This window comes from Myodes glareolus, chromosome 10 (genome assembly GCF_982192425.1).
Source record: "Myodes glareolus chromosome 10, mMyoGla1.1, whole genome shotgun sequence".
In the NCBI taxonomy this organism is placed as follows: domain Eukaryota; kingdom Metazoa; phylum Chordata; class Mammalia; order Rodentia; family Cricetidae; genus Myodes; species Myodes glareolus.
This window is the reverse complement of record NC_142035.1, coordinates 68,129,901-68,152,453: the sequence shown is the minus strand read 5'-3', so window position 1 is coordinate 68,152,453 and position 22,553 is coordinate 68,129,901. Positions and strand designations below refer to the sequence as shown.

General features: G+C 35.0%; 2 protein-coding genes across 2 annotated transcripts; both read right to left on the bottom strand.

The window, feature by feature from the left end:
* Positions 1-9,438: 9,438 nt before the first annotated feature.
* On the bottom strand, positions 9,439-19,661 carry LOC148120692 (uncharacterized). The gene is given in 8 exon segments (XM_087910884.1): positions 9,439-9,542; positions 10,499-10,563; positions 12,543-12,680; positions 13,910-14,000; positions 14,003-14,015; positions 17,862-18,035; positions 18,191-18,305; positions 19,426-19,661. Coding segments are annotated over 8 exon segments (936 nt in total).
* Positions 19,662-20,976: 1,315 nt separating this feature from the next.
* LOC146892551 (olfactory receptor 4F6-like) lies at positions 20,977-21,915 on the bottom strand. Its single transcript, XM_085696230.2, has one exon. It carries the CDS (start codon positions 21,913-21,915, stop codon positions 20,977-20,979), a length of 939 nt encoding a protein of 312 aa, XP_085552356.2.
* Positions 21,916-22,553: the final 638 nt, after the last annotated feature.

Below are 22,553 nucleotides of genomic sequence, written 5' to 3'. Positions count from 1 at the left end.
ATACATGAAAGAAATTGATCAATCTCTTATTAAAACACATAAAGAAATCTGTCCTATATTAAAGAATGTTAGAATAAAACTTGGGCATGCCTTTTATGTTCACAGAGGCCTATTGAATGTCTTCAGTTAAATATTTTACATCAAAACAATCATTTTCCCAAAGATATTAAATGTAAGTTCATGGAGTGAATAGCATTTTGACTAGTCTTTATGAATCTATAAAATCCTTAAATCCTTTGTGGTTTTGCTACTTTCACATCAAAACGCTAAATATTTAGTCATCAGAAATAATGTTTAGTAAGAAAGAAATGAAAAACAAGAAAGAGAGTGAACATTAGCAAAATTATTGTAGAATAATAACAAGTACTAGAACAGTTCACAAGAAACAAGACAAGGGAGATTGTTTGAAAGGAATATAAAATAAAAACTCCATACATAGAGAAATATATCAAAATACCCTCAATCTTGTAGTGATGTTATATACTTATTTATAGCATTCAAGATGATGAGGCACATGGACATCTGGGTGTTCTTGGACACCCAGTTATACCAGAAAAGTCAGGGACATTCTCCTCAAAAAGGTTTTTTTAAATAGATATTAAGTATAATAAATGTAGGGTCTAAAACATATTTTTTATTTCTAGTATACTAATTCTTTTCATGGAGTAGTCATATCTTACATATGTAAAGATTGTGGTTCAAAGACAATTGCAAGTGAAGTTTCTTTTAACACATCTGATGATAAAAGCAAGGCAAAGTCTAAGTCTTGGGATATAGTTGGTATTCTAAGGAGAAGTTGATACATGGGTTAATAAAGTACTAAATCTGACTTTCTGAATTGCCCTCATATGGACTGTATCTTCATCTCAGTGCTATGGTAAATATATAAAAGAGGAAGAAGAATGAAACATGAAGCCAGAGCAGATGTGCTTTCTAGTCCCGGTGGTGCAAACCTTTATCCAATTACTCAGACATAAGGGGACCTGTGAAATTGAGGCTAGCCTGGTCTACAGAATGAGTTACAGAACATTCAGAGATATAGAGAAAAACCTCTCCCATAAAACAAAAAATAATAAAAAACAAAGCCAAGAAATAGAGAGAAGAGATAGATAGATAGATAGATAGATAGATAGATAGATAGATAGATAGATAGATAGATAGATAGATAGATAGGTAGGTAGGTAGGTAGGTAGGTAGGTAGGTAGGTAGGTAGGTAGGTAGGTAGATAGATAGATAGATAGATAGATAGATAGATAGATAGATAGATAGATAGATAGATAGATAGGCAGACAGACCAATGGATGCACAGATGAATGGATGGATGGATGGACAGACAGACAGCAGACAAGACACAGAAGACTGGTGCTCAACTTACTTTCTCCTCCTTTCCTCAATCTGTGGTGGTAACAGGTAACACCTGGGCTGATGCTCATATTTGCTCTTGTTCTACATTACACAATCAATCTTTCCAGAGAACATATTCTCATACAAGTCAAACATAAATATCTTAATGGGTTTCCAAATTTTGTAGAGCTGACAATAAAGATTAATAAGCAAAACTGTTGGGAGGCAGCCCTCTGTCACCAGAAGCCTGATAGTAGAAGGAGGGACATTCCTAAAATGCACTGGGATTGATTATGCAACTCTATTTTTTCCCTCAATTAAAGAGACTGAATACACTATAGATGGCCAATATGTAATCACATACTTGAAATGATGAGAAACCTATTCCTTTACTGTGAACCAAATACAGTTATTTTCAAAATTGTAGCTGTTTGGTCATTAAGCTGAAATTAGATCTTATATATTCATTCTACTGAAATGATATACTTTAAATGGCAGAGATTGTACTTGAACAAATTTTATTACAGTCTAAAGTTAGATTTTAACTTTAAAGCAGTTTAGATTTTAATAATATTCTAAGTTATTTTAATTGGTTAAATTGCTTCAAACATTGACAGGTAACTAAAGACCTAATACTAATTCCTTATTGCCCAGGCTATGCAAGTAAACAACAGCAAGCATTATTGAAAAAAAGAACTGAAATACCTTTATACCAACAGCTGAATATTTTCACTGTCATCTGAGATATTGTCTCCCAGTGATTCAGGGGTAAATATATATGATCCTGTTAGAAAATATATGTATTATTTAATTAAGTCATGAAGAAATTATTGATATATATATAATTATTTTTATAAAATTTTGTAAAAAACATTGAAAATAATGAGTTTTCAAATGATTGCTCCATTTAAATATAACATGGAGCTGGATAATTTGTTCCCTAAGTTATTTCTAATCATCTAAATATTCAGTAGTTCACTTACACAGGCAGTAGATGGCACCGTGTTCAAGATACAAACATACACACACATCTCAAAGATTCATTCATAAATACAGCTATCCAACCTAAGTGAACAAACCTTAAGAAATAAAAGTTTCAATCATGATAAAAAGGGATGTCTTCACATTGAACACTAATATACAACTAAAATTAACCTAAGTGTTAAACATTTGCTTTACAAAAATAACTAGTAATTTATTTATATATGGGATACTCTTTCTCATATGTGGAAAACAATCATCCACTATCAGAACTGTCCTCATTCAATATTGATTATAATATGTGAAGTCTTCCTATATTAATCTTCTCTTTACCTAAAGAAAAGATCTGGATTCTTTTTAACCTGATTGCTTCCTTAATCAAAACATCTCCTAGAAGGAAATACCTGTTCAATGTCTCTCCTTCTTACTCTCAAACTAGCAGTAATGTTTGAAATCACATATGAAGAGGCTAGCCATTCTCTTTATTTGATAACAGAATTATTAGTACTTAGATGTATTGCCATGAGATAAGGAATTGTGTAGATATCTTATGATTGTTTGTACTGAATACATATCTGCTTTGGCAATTAAATGGTAAGTTTAGTCAGACACAGGACACAAACTATGAGAATATGGCATATCTGCGGTAAGAAAATGAGATGATTCTTTTAATATTGGGATTTGTCTAGAAATACGCTAAAATATCAGGAAAACCACTATTAGTTTAGTTCTTCCAGAGGGCAGGTGACAAACAAGAACTGTACAAACAACTAGCCAAAATCTTTGCACTAATAGAAAATTCACCAATGATACTTGGGGAAGGAGCAAAAGAAATGAGAACTGGTGCGGAACAATGGTCTGTATTCTGTCAGTTGTATTTTAAATAAATGCTGGTTGGCCAGTAGCCAAGCAGGATATAGAGGTGGGTCAATGAGAACAGGAGAATTCTGGGAAGAAGGAAGCACATTCCTTGGCAGTCCTGACCCAATCACAGAAAAACCATGATGTGACTGCCTCACTGAATAAGCCTGATTGAGCCACATGGCTAACATAGACAAGAATAATGGGCTAATGTAAGTTATAAGAGTTACTAAGAAGCCTGAACTAGTGGGCCAATCAGTTTATAACTAATGTAGACCTCTGTGTAATTTCTTTGGGACTTAAGGACTGCAGGGACATGACTGAACAGGAAACTTCAGTCAACAGAGAACATTGGGAATGTTTCAAGTACGCTGAAATAAATTTCCATAGACACCAATACTGCAAGATTTACCTGCATGCATTGACTCCTCCTGATTTGCCAGTGATTCTTTATATGCAAGAACAACTGTCTTTCCAATCACAGACTGTGTGGCATTGGAAATGATAATTAATAATTTCTGTATTTCATATAGTATAAAATTAATGATGTAAAATATTTCACTTATTACCTTTGATGCACGATGCTTTTTAAAGGAGTCTGAAACATGAAAGAGACAGAGAAACAGTAATATTTTATCACAACATTGACCACACAAGCAGAATCTGTGTGCAACTAAATGCTCATGGGTAGCTTTAGAAATGGTAATTTAAATTTTGAGAATGTTAGATTTTGTTTTTGCTTATTTTGTTTTGGTCCAATTAGATAAATATGTTTGGGATCGAGTTGAAAAAGTAAAATCATGAAGTTAAAATAAAACATTTCCAAAATAAGACATACTCTAAAATTTTAGTAAGCATTTTTATGAGGTATGTGAACTTAAAAATGAAATTACTGCAAATGAACTTCTGAAATTTGATTGTCAGTGCTTTAAAATGACTATTCATGGAAAAATTACAAAATCTTTACAAGCTACATATGACCATTAAAAACATTTATTTTAAGACACAATTTTGACACATTGTGATATATCATAAATGAGTTAAACATATCTTTCTCTCCAAAGATATTGCATTTTGTGATCAACAAAGCATTTTCACACAAGCAATAATGTCATTGGGAAATTTGCTGTCATTACAGAGTACATGAGATTGAATCCAAATTCAAATTACTATATATTCCATCTACTGGTTTATTCCTGCCATGAATTGTCATTATTGTCTTATAAAATTTAGTTCCTATTCTTCCTTTCTTTGCTTCTTCCTTGATTTTTATTTTTATGCTCATGAAAAGAGGATGTATTCTCTCTCTTGATGTGATCCCACCACCACTAACAATCAAAAGCCCTCTCTATGTTTACCGAAAAATAAGAACAATATGGATACACAGAAGAGACACAATTGCCTGAGAAAATATTGTAAAAAAATGCATAGTTTTTAGCAACCTGAGCATATTGTTTTTATGATTGACCCCGAATTTCTATAACTTTGAGAAAGAATAGTTTTTATGTTGTCTGCTTCAATATTTCTTTGCCTCAGTGCATGTATGGAATCTGTCCTGTACTTCTTCAGATCATGTCTGGTGATGACTTCCTGAACTTCCTATAAGTAAAACTATTAATTATCTTTGTTCAAACCTTATATTTTACCTGATAACACATAACCCTGTACCATTAGTTCACTTGTATAACTGACCCTGTAGTGTTTATGGTTATCTAAAGTAAAGTAAGTCTACCATTTTATGTATGATACAGCTCATCATACATGAGCGATATTTTGCAACAGTGAGATGATGAATAAAAGTGGGAAATGTTTTTCTTTTTGATCCATATTCTAAACCCTTTACATCCTAGCTTCCATACTCTGTGCATTAAGATCTTTATCCTTTTTTCTTTATTTCCTCACTTTTTCTGCATTTAATATTACTCATTCTCTGGACTCATTTCTTCCTTATTTCCCCTTTCATGTAAGAATGGCATGAACTGGTATTTGCAATAAAACTCCTTTCGTGACAGTCTCAGCTTTACATGTTGTTAAACATTGGTAAGAGTTACAATTGTTGCCATTTATCTTACACTTTTTATGGTTATCCACTAAAAGAAAAGCTCTTTGGCTACGAGATTTCATCAGTATTCATGTCATAAACCAACATTCTGTCAAATAACATTTTTAAAGAACAAAAATGTTACCTTCCATTGTTTCTTTTGCTTCATTTTTGTCTCTCTGACCTCCAGGCCCATGTATGTTACTGATATATTTAGCAGGACCACACTTTAAAGAACTCAGCTAAAATTCATAGAAAATAAAGCAATTAATATTTTCTTACTCATTTTAAGATACATGATTTTCCCAATTTAAAAGAAACTACACATAAAACAAAAAGAATATGTCTAAAAACACAGTTATTTTGATACCAAACTTTATACATGCTTTCTAGATTAAATCTATCTCTCACCATTTTGTAAAACAAAAATAGAAGAGACATAATCATAAATAAACTGCTTACTTGTAGATATTTTATAAAAAAAGTTAACCTTATGCTATCTAACTCTTACATTCCATATTTAAAATGAGTATCCCTTTTTTAAATGACTTCTCTTTAAACCTCCAGAAAAAATAAAACTTGTTGCATGATTAATGACAACATTAACTGGGGTTCAACATGAACTTTAGAAAAATAAAGCAGTCAGCTGCTGGCTCTTACCTTTACCTCAGGCTGAATTGGAGATCCTGCCTCCAGGAATCTCAGAATCAAACTGAGACTGAGAGCTTTCCCCTCCTGTTTTATATTCCTCTCTAGGGCTAGGATTAAGGGGGTGTACCACTACCACCAGGTTTGCCACACTAGGTAAGATAGTGTGGCTATTGGGATTAAAGATGTGTGTCACCACTGCCTGGTCTTTAAGGTTGACCAGTAAGGCTATTTTACTCTCTGAACTTTAGGCAAGAATTTTTTTAATTAAAACACAAATGAAATGTTACTACAAAAACTATTTCTAACCCCAGACTTTTCTATTTCCCCTTATGGCACTCAAAGCATAACTATGCTTTCACGAGAAATATGTGTTTCCCCCTCTCTGGAATATTTCCCAAATATTTATTTTTTTATTAAAACCTCAATTTCAAAACAGTAATTCTAGATGTAACAAGCATATGGTTTTTAAACATAGAAGAAAAAATATAAAGGAAGTCCAGGGATGAACTCTAGAGTGAGACAGAAACTATGATTCAGGTTTCTAGAAGGTGGAAAATGCGACAAAGAGATTTTAATTATCGGATAAGGAGAATAATAACACATAGAGAGGACAGAGTGCTAAATAAGACTATGGATCCTTGAAAATCATCAGGAAAAATGGTATTTTATGTTTACATAAAAGCATATGTGATATATGTGTGCACATATATAAATAAATTAAAAGAAGTTATACCACTGTAGGAGATGCTACTTCCCTAAAAGCCATAGGCTGGCTAAGGAAATCTTCAGCTCCAGGCAAGGAACACTTGTCTTTATTTTGTTTGACAGTGAATTCCAAGAGATCCCCCACCCCCGCCAAAGAAATACAGGTTCTTCAGGTTGCTCTTGGTCTCTTTCATGAACTTGGAGATAAGACTGTTACTGGAGACACCACACACATTAGATATGGAACTTGAAAAAATTCTGGCAGGGACTGCCTGGAATGCTTTTCCATGAGAACTGTTTCATTGCAATTAAACACACTATGCAAGATCCTAGAAGAGAAAAGCAACCAAAAGCTTCTCCTAGTTGCAGAGCATTAGAACCGTAACAGTTGCTGGTGGAGCAAGAGATCAGGGGGATGCAATAGCAGTACTTTCTTCTTAGTGGTAATCAATAGCCGTCTAGATTAACTTAAAGCCTACTCTGTGTGAAAAAAGACTAAATGTACTCAATAGATAATGTATATTATATATACAGTGTATGTATCTGCAAATTTACATATGTAAAAATAATAAAACAATAAAAGGTCATGAATTTGAGAGCAGAGAGGGACATATACATAAGTTGCTGGAATGGAGAGAAGACAGGCTGAAAGTAATGTAAGCAGAATACTCATACATGAAATTTTTTTAAAATTAAACTAAAAATATTTAAATTTGCCAGAGGGTGGTGGTACACACCTTTAACCTCAGCACTCAGGAGGTCGAGGCAGGCAGATCTCACTGATTTCAAGGCCAGTGTGGCATACAGAACTAGTTCTTGTATAGCCAACACTACACAGAGAAATCCTCTCTTGAAAAAAATAATAAATTGTAAGCTTGATTTGGAGCATGCCAAATAAAGCATACTACCTCACCCTGGGTGACGTTTGCTACGTAGAAATTTTTCATCATCAAATAAAAGTTTTCAATTCTAGAAGAGAAACTTCATGTGACTCTATATTTAGGTCTTTATAACTACTAATATTATGTAAGAAAAAAGGTACATTCTCATATAAAAGCTAAAACAAATTTTCTATCAATCTATAAACACATAATAATAATTCTTTTTTCTAATATGTCATATAAAATGGTACTTCATGGTTGAAGAAAAAATTCATTATGCAAAAGCTTTCATTGCTCTTCCAGATGATTTTGAACTAGTCCTTTTCAAATACTATTCAAATGTTTGTAATTTTGTATTCAGTATTCACATCAGGAAGGAGAAATATGACTAAAATCTTGATTAGTGCTTTTTTTAAAAACCAGTTTCAAACAGCTAACAGATGATTGGGAATTAGAGTATACTATAAAACAGCTCTGAATGTTGAAGTTGGGCCGGCAACTGTGCAATAGAACACTTTTGATATGTACTTTACAACCTGGGCTCAAGCTATAAACCCACAAGAGGCACTAAATAATTAAAAATAAAAATAAAGCCTACAGCTGCTATGAAAGACTATCAATGCTAAGGTGAATAGTTTTGCTAACATGACATGAGATATCCTAGCTGGAGATATTTCTAAAGGCAGTTATCAATCTTCCATAAAGATTCTGTGTCCCCTGGTGGGAATCTGTTCTTCATTGTAATTCTGAAACATTATCTTATTAGTACGGTTCATAAGTCATAGTAAGTGACATTTAATCAAATATTATTTGCCATAATTAAAATCTCCTCTTCTATGGAAATTGTATTCCTAATACAAATCTCTTAAATTGTACATTTTACACTTTTCCCTTTTACTTCAGAACAGTTCCTTGACCTTTGTTGTTTATCAAACTAAAAAAACTATCCAATTAGTCACGGGTCACAGTTTAGGGAAAAGTCTTTTTCTCACCAATTGACTATTGTCTGTTGTTGTCAACAGAATGGCAAGAGGTAGACCACTTCAGAATTTCAAGAGGAAATACCATGGAAACACATTTCTGTACAAACATATTAAGTTCAAGAAGGAAAATTTTACCTTGTCATTAAAATCATCATCATCCTCATTTGGTTTGGGCAAGGTAAACACAGAAGTAGGATCACTGGGGTTCCTACAGAGCAAATGAATAACAAAAATAGATAAATGCACGTTAAATAAAAAAGGTTGGAAATTTGTTACTCTAATCCAAAAGAAAGCCTGCTTAAAAACTTAAGTTGTTTAAATAAAACATGGAAGTCATGATGTTCTATTATGAGGACAACTATGAAAAAAATAATTAATTTCTGTTTATCTAAAAATGGTAAAAGAATTTCCTTCAAACATCTTAAATGTCTTAAATCTAATTTTAAGAATTAAATAGATATGTGAATAAATAGATGGATGATAGATAGATAGATACATAGATGACAGAGAGATAGAAGCCCAAATGTCTATATAGTCAATGTGACTGTCTTCCTGTTTCTTATTTACTAGGCCCAAAGGAGGAACACTAAATTCTTCAATAATTTGCCATAAGATGCAATATCCAATGGCATGTATGGTAACTCACTTCTAGGAGACTGACTTAAATGGAATCTTGAGCTTTCAGTGCTGAACAGACAGTAGAATATATGTGCAGTGCGACATTAGCAACATTCTAAGTGAGTTTCTTTATTATGTTACTACAGAAAGAATTATATCAAATATTTGATGCAAATTTCTGTTTATGATAAGAAATATTATCTTAAGGAAGGTCAACCTATTAACATTGTACTTCAAAGCATGATAAACATGGAGCTAGACCAAGACCAAGCAAAGACATTTCAGGTACAAAGCAAGCTCTATACAAGTCAATATCTTCCAGGAATGATGTTAAAAAATTATTTCAATGACAGCTATTTCTGTTTCCGTGTTCTTATATCTGGTGCAACATAGCCTTAGATTTGTCTGATACAGTTCCTGCAGTAGCAAGTATTACTGCAAGATCAGCCCTTAAGGATTTCACAGTCTTGAGCTGGGCTGAATAAAGAGACTTTTAAGCTTAAAAGAACTTACAACTAGCAGGAATCTTCTAGGGAAATCTTTTTGACATGTCCTTTATATATATATTCAGATCCCAAGCCATCCAAAGCCATCCTTCCCTTTTCCACCCTCCCATCAACCTCTCACTACCCAACCTCCCAACACCAGCCTCTATATTACCCAGGAGATCTCTTTTATTTCCCCATTTCCTAGGGAAATCCATGCATCCCTCTTTGTGCCCTCTTTAGCTGTGAAACAAAGGATAGCCAGACTACAATCCACAGCTCCAGAGAACCTACGTAACAAATAGGACATGCACTTTTAAAATAAACAACCTCCTGAGATTGTTAGACATGATATCAAACATGAAGAAAATGGGCTAAACAGTAATGTTAGTACAGAGGGTAATTCTTTCAACCTTATTCCTTAAGTGGAAAATTGCTAGAAAAATAAAGTTTTTTCCAAAATATTTTATGCTTTTGATCAGGAACGAGAGGCAGAAATGAGCTAAGAGAGAAGGTGATGGCTGCAGAGTTTGCTTTCAAGGTATGAGTTTCTAGGTTCAATCCATAGCCTCAAAAATTATTGATTTTAATAAAGAAAGCTGCATACCCCAAACCTCAACAACTGAGAAATTATGGCAACTTAGATCAAGAGTTCAAAGCCAATCTCAACTACACAGTAAGATGGATGCCATATAGGATAGTTGAAATAATGCCTCAACATAGACAAAAAATATTCATTGAAATTACTATAAGAGACAATTTTAATTTGAAATAACTAAAAATTATGGCAACAGAATATGAGTATTATTGCCTAAATTAAAATATTGAAAATATGGGAAGCAGTTTCAATTGTACATGCTTATAAAACAAATTTTAAAAGTGCTAGTATATTTTGGCACTGATCTAATCGTGATTTTAATATTCACTTAACATTTTCATAAGCCTTACCTAGACTGCCATCTTTATTTTTAATATGTAACTTTTCCTCGTAGTCCATAAGAATTTTCCGACTACTGATGACATATGAAAAGAGAAAAATGCAAAATTACTATTTTAAAATTGATATGAAAAACATTTTATATTATGTTGTATTTTCTAGAATTTGTAGACAATATCAAAGGAATTATCATATTCAAGTAAAACCCAATGAATTCTTTCCTTTTACAGTTTTGCATTCAGTTATTGTACCTATCCAGAAAGCATGAAATCTTTTTCTAATTTCAGTTCTGTTGCTGTGGTAAAATCATCTTGCAAAAGGGAATTAGGGAAAGAAGGACTTACTTTTGCCCACCATGATATATCATTATTGCAGGAAGGTCGAGACAGCAGGAACCTGAAGTAGGCAGTTGCATCATGCTCACCATCAAGAACATAAAGAAATGAATGCCCTGCATGCTCCTCACATACTCTTTCCTTATCTGAGTCAGGACACCTGCCTAGGGGATGCTGCTACTCAGAGTAGGCTGGATCTTCCCACATCTATCAAGAATCAAGACAGTTACCTTCTGACCATTTTACAGGTCAGTCTGGAGGATCACTCACTGACACTCCTCCTCCAGGTGACTCTAAACTGTATCACTTGATGATTAGAATTAACCACCACCAGCCCTAAATTTCAATGCTAGCCACTCTAATTTTATGGCTTATAATTTAGGAAACAAATGAGCTATTTAACAACTTGAAAATAAACCCTTTTTAATGTGTATTTATTTCCATTAAATAAAATGATGATTGTGCACTACCAAACTCTTAATGACCCAAACCTGAAAACTGAGTTTCTAAAACCTCACTTAGTTACTATTAGTCCTCCTCTGTACAACTAAGCTCTAAACCTGAAGATCCCTGTTAGAATGATGAATTGTCCTGTTTGATACATGGATTCCAATGAAGCATAATGTGAATGAGTTCTTTTAAACACAGACTAAGACTGACACCTACTCAGAGAAGGATGCTGTTGACACACATCTTATAGCACTTAGAAAAGGATGCTGCACAGAATGCAAAGGGGTCTGTAGGCCAAATTCTGGCAGTAATGAATAAAGACTTGTGATGTTCCCTGCAACGTGACTTGAACAATCATGACAGCTTACCATGATCCCATGTCATATTGTCTACCAGATAAATTCTTCACAGTTATCAAAACATGAAGGTCTATTATTAAAATAAAAGGTGGGCTCCATATAAGGTTCTGAATAAATGAGAATGGTCTAATCACCAACAAAGAGTGTAGCACAAACTAAAAGTCCAGAAGGCAAAGAAAACCAATGTAACTTTGGGACTAACCATTCAATTAAAATATTGTAACTTTTCAACGTAAGTGTGCACTGTGAACTGCCTTCAGTCATCAGAGAACTGATCCAACAAAGGCAGCCTGGATAGCAAGGTCAACCCCTACAGTCTCTGGGACAATGTGAATAGCAACACTGCAGAACAGAATCAGTAGAAATAAAAGAGGGACTAGAATGCCCTCTTTTTGCTCCACTTCTTTCCTGGCACTTAGGAAACCCTGAAACTTCATCTTCTTCAAGATTCAAAGAGTAATATATAGAAAAAAAGCCCACCAGAGAAATAGACTCTGTTCAGGAGAACCATGCTAATTAGAAAATCAAGTATCTGACACTATATACATATACATATATAAATATATGTATAAATATAACTTATAGAGTTGTAGTTGGATGAAATGGAAAAGTGTTATAGTCCACAATTTTTAAGGTGCAGTTCTACACAGAAATGTAGTTCAGTGACAGAATTGCCCAGCATAAATGGGCTACTTGGTTCAATCTACAGCATTACCAAACCAAGTCATGGGACAAAGAAAGTCTTCTAATGCATTTTGCATATTGGCTAGGCACTGCTATTCCAAGACAATGTAGAGTAAGAAATGACATATTATGTAATGGAATATAAAGACTTTGTGATTTTACTACAAATTGTGTAGTAATTTGTACTACAAGTTAGTATTTACTAGCATTCTTATGCAAACACCTACCCTTTACTTGTGCCTTCAATAGCAAAACGTAATGCAGTCCATCCGAATATAACTTTAAAGGAAAAGTCAATTCCTTCTTTCAGAAGGAGACTGACCATATCTTTTGCATCCCATCTTATGGCATATAAGAGTGTATTTCTGAAATACCACAGAAATAGCTTTATTATTAGGAACTTCAATTAAAACTGTTAATACCTTGTTATATTTTACAAATTTGGTATCTTGTTTGCTTTTGTAATTTTCCTTTTTACACACATACATTTTATGGTTACAGGGATTCATCTCTGTACACTGTGTCCAAAGACAAAAGAAGAAAATGGATGAGAAGCCTCTGGTACTGTTTCACATATTCTCAGTAGAATTCTTAGACTCATCACTTTTGATAGAATGTAACACTATAAAAGTTATTCTTCTTAAGTAGATAAGGATGTAAATTAAGCTGGTTCCATTTTCTCTAGTTTAGTGTAACATAACCAACAAGATAATTGAAAACTCTTTTCGTTATTTAAGCAACTATAGCATTATAAAATATTCTGTTAATAATAAAACTCATTGTAGCTACAGTTGGTAATGATAATATCATGTGCTGTGCACTGCCCGAAGTGCTCCATAAATGATCTCATGAAAACTTCTCCATGGAATTATCCTCCTTTTCATATTTGGTGATATCTAACACTAGCAGATTACATACCTAGCGAGTAGGTATCTGACTTGTAATGAAGTCAGGTATGAATCTGCATCTCCTTTACAGCACCAATACACAATCTACACCAATGACTTAGCTTCATGTCATTTTCCTAGTAAAATGAATTTGCTTTCCTTTTCTGGTACTATGGAAATATAAACATATCAATGCCAATTGCACAGGGAAAAAGAGGGTGGAGTTGAGCGGCATTCTGCAATAATAACTCTTAGTCATCAAAAGGTAATCTGACCTCATTATTCTTCAAAATCATACATTAGAGTCATACATTAGACTATGATTGTCAACTTTTTTGATTATTAATATGGTATTTTACAGGGCAACCATACAAGAACAAGGAAAAATACTGCAAAATGATTGAATTCTGGTGTGAATAAAAGTTAATAAAGTTAAAAATTCTTAAAAATATTAGTAAAACCAAACTAAAACCCCATTTATCTACCATAATATCAGCTGTTCAGTCAAAAACTCACATAACAATCATTAATCAATATAATAAAGGTATATGAAACTTTTGAGAAATGATTTGTGTTACATTCTTCAACTTGTTGCTGTTCTCACCTAATTAGACTGATGACTTCACATAAATTTGGTATTTCTTCTTTGTGTGATTGTTATTTCAGTATACCACTCAATTTTTTAAAAAAAAATCAGATAACAGTACCTTTTCATCTCATCAAATACATGTATATTTGCTCCCTTCTTTACTAAAAATTTCGCCATCTCTATTTTGTTTTCCTTGAGAGCCAGTAAAGTGGTGTAAAGCCATCCTGTAAAACAATTAAAAATCATAGCAAAAGTTAACTTAATTGAGTCTTAATGAATCCCTGCGAATATAAATGCTTGCTAGAGTGAATAAGCAGCTTTCTCCCTTCCTGTCCACTGCACGTTCTTCCTCCTTGAAATGTCCTTCATCTATCTACCTATGTTTGACACGTGAACTCCACTCATCCCCTTCCAAAGATGATTTTAAAACTGTGTTCTACAAACATTTCTTTCTACTATGGCATTTAATATATGAAAATGTGTATTTGATTTCCACTCCTCTAAAACTTTCTTAAGGGCAGATGCCGTACCTGGGCATCAGTAGCTACCCCCTCTAGGACATAGTAACAAAAGACTTGGGTGTGAATTAGCTGTACTTTTATATCCAGATCAATATTTTAAAACGAGGTAGACTTGTACCTCACCTGTACGGACACTGAGCACCAAAACATGCTCAAAGCCAACTGAAAACTTTTAAATTACATTTATTAACTTATTGTATAGGTTAGCATACATTCATAGGTGAGCATACATTCATAGGAAAACCAAACACACCTTTGGAGATCAGAGCTCTTGTAATTTGGAGTTACAAGTATTACAACCTTAAAGCACACACACATATATGCACAGAGAAATAAGACAAGCATACTATGGAAATAAACACACATACACACATAGACATAAAAGCATAGTGTGGTTACATTATTTTAACAGACAAGATTTTTTTAGGAACCCATGTCTGCTGACCAACTTAAAAATCCTGGTGTAGGCTGGTGGTAGAAACCAGGGAAGAACACTAGTTTTCCCATTAAGGACCAGACTAGTAGACACTACAAGAGGGAACAGAAATATAAGGATGCAACACCTATACAGTTTTTGAGTGAAAGGAAAAAGGGAAAATGTATCCTTTGTAGAGAGTCCCAGTGTAAGACAAATAGCAAACAGCTAGTGAAGCAGAAAGGGGGAGCGAGGAAGGGATACAGGAATGGGAATGGGAGCACAGCACCCAGAAACCATGGGCATCGGGTGCTTGTTTAAGGTATGTATGATGTAAGACAGCCCCAATTTAAAAGGATTTTTATAAAAGACAACCTAAGGACATTTGGAGATCAGGCCTCATATTGTAAGTTTCCGTTTTTACAAGTCTATTCTGAGTCTCTGGACTCAAAAATCTACCACAGTGAGTCCACTGTGTTAAGACTCTCTTGAGTTACAAAACAGAGGGGTGTGAGAACTCCATGGTAGGACACCTTGTCTCGTGGAACATGGTGAGGACTGCCTCGCCTGGCTCGCTGCTAGTCAGGTCAGTGGTCTGGCGCAGGAGGCGTCTTCAATGGCTGACTGACAAAGGAATGGGCACCATGAACGGTACTTAGTACTTGATAAAAGGGGAACTCACCCAGATGAAACCAATTTTGGCCTGGTAGAAACCAAGGACAAGAATGGTGTCTTTCAAAATCTTTCAACACGTAGCCCTGGGCCAGTGGGAAAAAACAGTCCCCCTCCCCCCAGGACCTCCAGATGTAATTTTTTTTTTTTTTTTGCCCGCATATGTCTCTCCACCAAGGAGGTAATCCAAATTTCACCAAATCAAATCGAATTTTAAAAAAAGCCCAGGTTTAAAGGATGACAGAGCTCTTGGGAGGCCCTCGGGGAAAACACGGGGAAGGGGAAGGACAACCTGAGAGACCACATGTTCCTTCACTGGGGGGCAGTTTAAATAGCCTGTGGGGGTGGTCTTGACCCTCTCTGGGGAGCAGTCACCATTTGTCAGGCTTTCTTGGAGGTGGAGTTTAGACTGTGGCAACTCCCAGGGGAGGGGGCTTGAAATGGAACTTTCCACTCAAGCATTTAGAAATGAATGTCAGGAGCTGAGCTGACACTTTCAACCAAGCATTCCAGACATTTTTGATAAGGATGTTAGGGGTTGAGGTAACACTTCCAACCAAACATTCCAGACTGTTTTAGATAAGGATGATAGAAGCTGAGGTGATGCTTCCTACTAAACAATTTGCATTCTGTTTTCTCCTAAAGTTAATAAAATGAATCATTAGTTGCTTAAAAGTATCAAAGCAAAATCATTCAGTTGATTTTCAACACTGTCCTTAACTTACAGTTTTGCAGTGATTACAAATGTTAGAATATGATACCCAGGCTTTATGAACTGAATAAGTCACATTGAGATTGAGTAACAGCTCAATTGTCAAGGTTGTGATTTGCTACTCTTTGTTGTAGGGACAAAAACCTTGTAATTACTAGTTTGGAATCTGTTGACCTGAATATTAATAATACATAGATTTCTTAGAAGTCTAGCTTCTTATTATTTTCAAGATCTTTTAGAACTAACAAATTATTTTTTTCTTAAAGCAAAATGGGTTATTGTATAAGAAAATCATTGTGATTGTTATTCTACTTCCTTCCAAAACATAAAAATAGCAAAAGAGGAAAGTGGGGCTAAGATTATTGGGATACAACTGCACTCTTCTGGAGTTCCTTTGGATTTGAGCATCCACACATTCTAGGAACTGTTTCAGAATTTCAAGGACACAATTTTGCAAATATTTTGTCCACGACTAATTAGATTTAAAGATTTAAACTCTGTATAGAAACCTCTACATGTAATATAAATGTCCAGTCTTCTCCTGAGGTCATAGGTACGTGCAATAAATAGGAACTTTCCTCATTTCTAATCCATATGGCTAATTACCTTCACCATTTATTTGTTCATATCACTAAGAAGATAAAGGTCTCAGTCACTGAAAACTTCTTTGTTCCCCTAGATGGGGACATTCAAGGAACAAGCAGCTGGAATCACATTTCACTTCAATATGCAAAAATGCAAATTTCATTTCCGCCTTCTCCCAATCTAGGCGCACCACAGTAGATTTGAGAATAGAGGTTAGGTGTTGACCTAAGTGTTAGTCATTCCTTTCAAAAAAAAAAAGGGAAATGCACCAGTAAACTCTTTGATCATTCCTCTGCTTTTCCACATAACTACCAGGTACTCACTACCTGTCTGAGGTCCTCAAAGTGCTCTTCAGATTGAACAACAGGCATGTTTGTAACTCACTAACTTCAGCAAACTAAGACTGACTACTCCTCAAACAGGAGGCACAATAACAATGCACATACTAAAATAATTGTTAGTTTTGATTTTGGTTTTTGAGTTTTTTTAGTGGTGGCTTTGCTTTTTGTGAAGGGCATCACGAAGTTGAATAAATAGGAAGGTGGTTGGGTGGGGATATATGAGGAGTTGCAGGAAGAGAAAGAATGTGATCAAAATAAATAAAAAATGTTCATTAAAACCATAAGTTGAATATAGCAATAATTTTTCATATATTTCTTTAGTTGCCTAACTTCCAGGTGGGTCTTCTTATTTATGATAAGGTTCTGGTTCTATATTCTTCAATTCAGGCTTAACATAGAAAAATACATCATTTGATAGTATTTGTAAACAGCAAGAAAATTTAAAATTTGTTAAAAAGTCTCCTCTTTAACTTGAGTTTTAAAATAGTTTCATTAGCAAGGGAAATTTTGTTCTCCAATTATGTTACCTCACACAAGTTAGAGACAAATTTTAGTGAAAAGAAAGCATTAAAAGACAAGCTTTACCTTGAACAAATATAGCAAGCAAAGTATTTTCACAAATACTAGCCCTGGACATTCTATATTTTGACACTTCTTTCAAAGCATCCCTATTTGATGCCATACTTTTAAACAGTGAAGCTATGTCAAAGTATTTCCATTCAAGTAACCCTTGAATTCTTAACTTACAGAGTTAATCCTACTTTTCTTACCATTAACACACATTATTTCAGATTATTTGGAGAATACAATTCCATGAACTATACCTTGTTCTTTTGCTCCAGGTCTGCACTATACTCAAGTAAGTTTTTAGCCAGCATCTGATTGCCTTCAGACACAGCATAGTGGAGAGAAGTATTGCCATTTTTGTCCATATGGTTTGGGTTAGCACCATGCTTCAGCAATGTATACACACATCCAAATGTCCAGTTTTGTATAGCCTAGGGATTATACCAAGAAACAGATGGCTAGTTCAAAGAATTCAATATTAACATCATATAAATTTCACCGCATATTGACATTTTCATGGAGAATGTTTGTTTATAATCATTTAACCCAAGTCTATTTTATGCTTGATTTGGATAGCTATACATACCTTCATCAGAGGTGTGACGGAGTTTATGTCAACGGCATCAATGTCACAATTATTTCTCAGTAGAACCCTTACGACTTCTACCTTGCCATAGGCACAAGCAAAATGCAGCGCAGTCCTATGGGAATGAGGAATTTTAAATAAAATTCTAGAACAATATCTTAAAAATAACAATTACTCATGTAATCATAAAATATTCAATGGCTCATAATTCTTAAACATTGAGTGGTATATGATTCTTCCACCTTCTGAATAAATAGTTAAGTCCTTCTGAAGAATAAAATGGAAATATTGTTGTTGGTATCTTTTGTGTGGTTTTGGAAACTGAGCACATGGCCTCTTTTCATTTTTAGAAATTAATCTACTATTGAGTATTATCCCCTACCAGGAAAAAGTTGAATAGTAAAAGCATGGCCTTAGATTAAATCACTATAGGTTTTTTATTATAACTTAAACCTTGCTGCAAACTACTTAGGATTACTATGAATCAAATCTCTCACCAGTAAAGCAAAGATCAAAAGTAGTACTTATCTCACAGAACACCATGACACATCAATGGGAATTATAAAATAATGAAAAATACCTAGAATAGCTCCCTGCACTTGACAACTCAATCTAAGGTTATCACTATTAACTCTATTCAACAAACAAGATTTCAAGTACATAAAACTATATGATAATATTTTTTGATATGTTTAAATACTAATAATTACAAGGATTCTAAATTGCACTTAAAGTCTCTAAATTTGCTAAGAGGGGCAAAGCGAAAAGGTTATAAGAATAGTACAATATGACCAGACAGTGGTAATGCACACCTTTAATCCAAGCACATGGGAGGCATAGGCAGGCAGATCTCTGTGAGTTCGAGGTTAGCGTTGTCTATAAGAGCTTGTCCCAGGGTAGCCTGGTCTACACAAAGAAACCCCGTCTCGGAAAACAAAATAAAACAAAACGAAATAAAAAAAAAAGAACACTGCAATATGAATGCTACATAATAAGCTATCAGTGATGAAAAATTACTTGATAAGTTCGTGATTTATCAAGTTAAATTTGTAGGTGGGATTGGACAACTGGACTAGTGACCTCCAGCCGGTGTGCAAGTCATGAGGCAGTGCTGAAGAGCCAGAGACAGAACAAGAGAGGCCATCCGCTCCTTCTGGCTCCCTTACGCTGATCTTTGGACATAACAGAAGCCATATCACATCCTCTACGCAATCCCCTCCCTTTTGCCCGTAGACTTTTGCTTGAAGTCTCTGTCATGTACGCTGTATTTCCCAAGACGTATCATTTTCTGCAGTCTCTTGACATCGCCCTTACTTGCAGCCTGGTGGATCTTTTTGAGAGGTTTGTATCTGGGTTTATTTGGGACAGAAACTTGTTTCATGTCACGTAAAAAGTCCAACAGGTTTTTTCGTGGGACATCGCAGAATCCCAAAGGTGTCTTTTCCTTAATTCCGTGAACCAAGTTCCCCATGACTAAAGCTACTGGTCTCAGCCACCTGTGCCTGCCTGACCCTTCGGATTTTCCCAAGGACTTGTCTTTACACCCACTAATTCCCAAACTCAGTATCAGCTTATGGAAAATCAAGATAGTCCCAGAAGGTCTCGCACCAAGGTTGCAGAGTGGGGGAAATGGCTTCTAACACCCCCAGAAACCGTTGATCTACTCCAGGTTGCCAAGCAACACTGGCAGACATTCCTGTGCGCATGAGCAAGAGAGAGCCTCCTGCTCTGCTAACATTCCTGGAGCTTAAGGGCATTCTTTGTGCACGTACAGGTCGCTTCTGGCCATCTCTCCAGGAAAACAAATCTGTGGTTCTGTAAATATCCGTGTCAGTCTCAATGGAGACAGTGCTCCTTTTCAGCTTCCTTCTGAGACCCTTACTGCAACCCTTACTCCCCTCCCCCACCTTTCTCCCTTCTTCTTTCCTCCTCCCTCTCCTTCCCTCTTCTCTCCCTTGTTTACTCATATAAACTTAAGCTCTTTGTCTTCCTCTTCCATTCTCACTACCCCCCCCCCCCATTTGAACACCATCATTTTCTTCCTGAAGCTGCTAGATTTTGAAGCAGAGGATCCCCACCAGCAAACAAACAAACAAACAAAAACATGCCGCCCCCAGCTCCTACATAAAATCTCTTCAATGCACCCCTGGTAAGTATATCCTAGCTCAGGGGATTTCTACCTTACTTCTTTCTCTCTGAAGCCCCTTTCACTCCCTGTTTCCCACAAGAGTCCAGACTACATCTGTCTCTTCTTCCTGCGGACCTTCACCCACGCCATACAATCTTGTCCTTCACTCCACAAAAAGGGAAGCAAGCAGAATGTGATCAAGCACATGTTAATCACAGTGCTCAGGAGGCTGAAGCAGGAGGATTTTGAGTTTTGAGGTCAGCTTGAGTAAATTTAGGTTCAAATAAAAAAAATAGTACAAGAAACATCGGGAAGGAAATGATGAATTTTTTGGTGTTAAAACAGTGGATAATTTATTACTTTCATTTCATTTCCTCTAGTGCTTTTTAAAGAGTCTAAAATATGTATTTCATAATAACAAGTAAATATATGATAAATAAATAACAAAAATGCAATATATAAATGATGATAATACATATGTAATATTATATAACTAGTAACCAATAAATATGAGATCATTTCATTGTCAAATTGAAATAAATTATTTAAGTTTATCAAGCTGTTGCAGTAGGAAAAATAGATTTCATCAAAGTAGAAGAGGTCATTTAATGTTTGTGTTTATAATAGGGTATTCAGGTTGCATATTCTTCTGAGAAATTTAGCAGGCACTTTTCCTACTCAGGAGCTGCTTACTCAGTCTCCTCATTGCCACCTTCATGTCTTTGTTCCTCAGTGTGTAAATGGCAGGGTTCAGGATGGGTGTAATCATGAAGTCTACAATGGCAAGAAACTTATCCACTGGTATTGTAGGAAATGGCCATATGTACACAAAAATACATGGTCCAAAGAATAAAACAACAACAGAGATGTGAGCAGAAAGCGTAGAGAGGGCTTTAGACAAACTGCCCAAGGACTGTTTCCATACAGTGAATAGTATGAAGATGTAGGAGAGAATCAGTAAGAAGAAGGTAATGACTGAAATTAATCCACTCTCAGCAGTAACCAAGAACTCCATCTTGTAGGTGTCTATGCAGGCCAGTTTGATGAACCTAGGAAGGTCACAGTAAAAGCTGTCTATCTCGTTAGAACTACAAAAAGGCAAGTGGATGACAAAAGCTAATTGAGTCACTGAATGAATGAGACCAATAATCCAGGCACCAATCAGAAGCAAAATGCACTTCCGTGGGCTCATGATGGTCAGGTAGTGGAGGGGCTTGCATATGGCCGCATATCTGTCCCAGGCCATGACCACCAGCAACACCATCTCACATCCCCCCAGGACATGAAGGACAAACATCTGAAAGATACAGTCCTGGAATGAAATGGTATTATGACTGGAATACAGATCAGAAATCAATTTAGGGACAGTTGAGGTTGAAAAACAAAAGTCAACAAATGAAAGATTAGCTAAAAGGAAGTACATGGGTGAATGTAAATGGGGGTCAAGGATAACTGTCAGCACAACTGAGAAATTTCCTAGAAAAATGAATGCATATGATATTGTAGAAAATGCAAAGAGGAAGTATTGTGTTGGTCTGTAGATTGATAATCCCAGGAATATAAACTCAGACACTTCAGAGTAATTTGCTTCATTCATTGGATCTTTCTTGAGTTATCTATAGTACCCAAAACAAAACAGGCAAAGCAGTTACCAGAATTAGTAGAATTGTCCCCTAGCAGTAGAATATTTTCTTTGTGATCTAATTACAATAAAATGTTGTACATTAAACAGTATACTTTAAAACAAATAACGATTGAAAGAAACATGCTTCAATGGCTTCAAAATATGTATTAATATAAATAATTCTTCAGAATCATCTGTATTTTGAAGAATTAATGTCTCTGTTCTACTGATATCCATTATGAGTATATACTATATTCAAAATACTATGTTATGTCCTTTGGTAAGTCAATGGTCTTTTTTTTTCTGGCAGAACTACAAACAAGTTGAATACCTGAAAAATAAAAAATCTTTAAATATAAATAAAACCCTGATGACTAAGATGAAGAAAAAAACATAACTTAAGGATTGGTTTATATTGGTGGACTCTGCCTACAATCTGCCAAAGAATAGCCATTACCACTTAAGAGGATTTACTAGAGTGTCCAAGATGTATGTTCTCTGCAATAACCTTGAGACAAGGGAAGTATATCAGTAGTAAAGTAAGCACTTGCAATAAGAAGCGTGCTGTTTTTATCATAATAGCAATCTCAAACTTATCATGTAAATGGTAA

What these genes read in the sequence shown, in the direction of transcription:
- LOC146892551 (XM_085696230.2), bottom strand. Translation starts at nt 21,915, where the DNA reads ATGAATGAAGCAAATTACTCTGAAGTGTCTGAGTTTATATTCCTGGGA.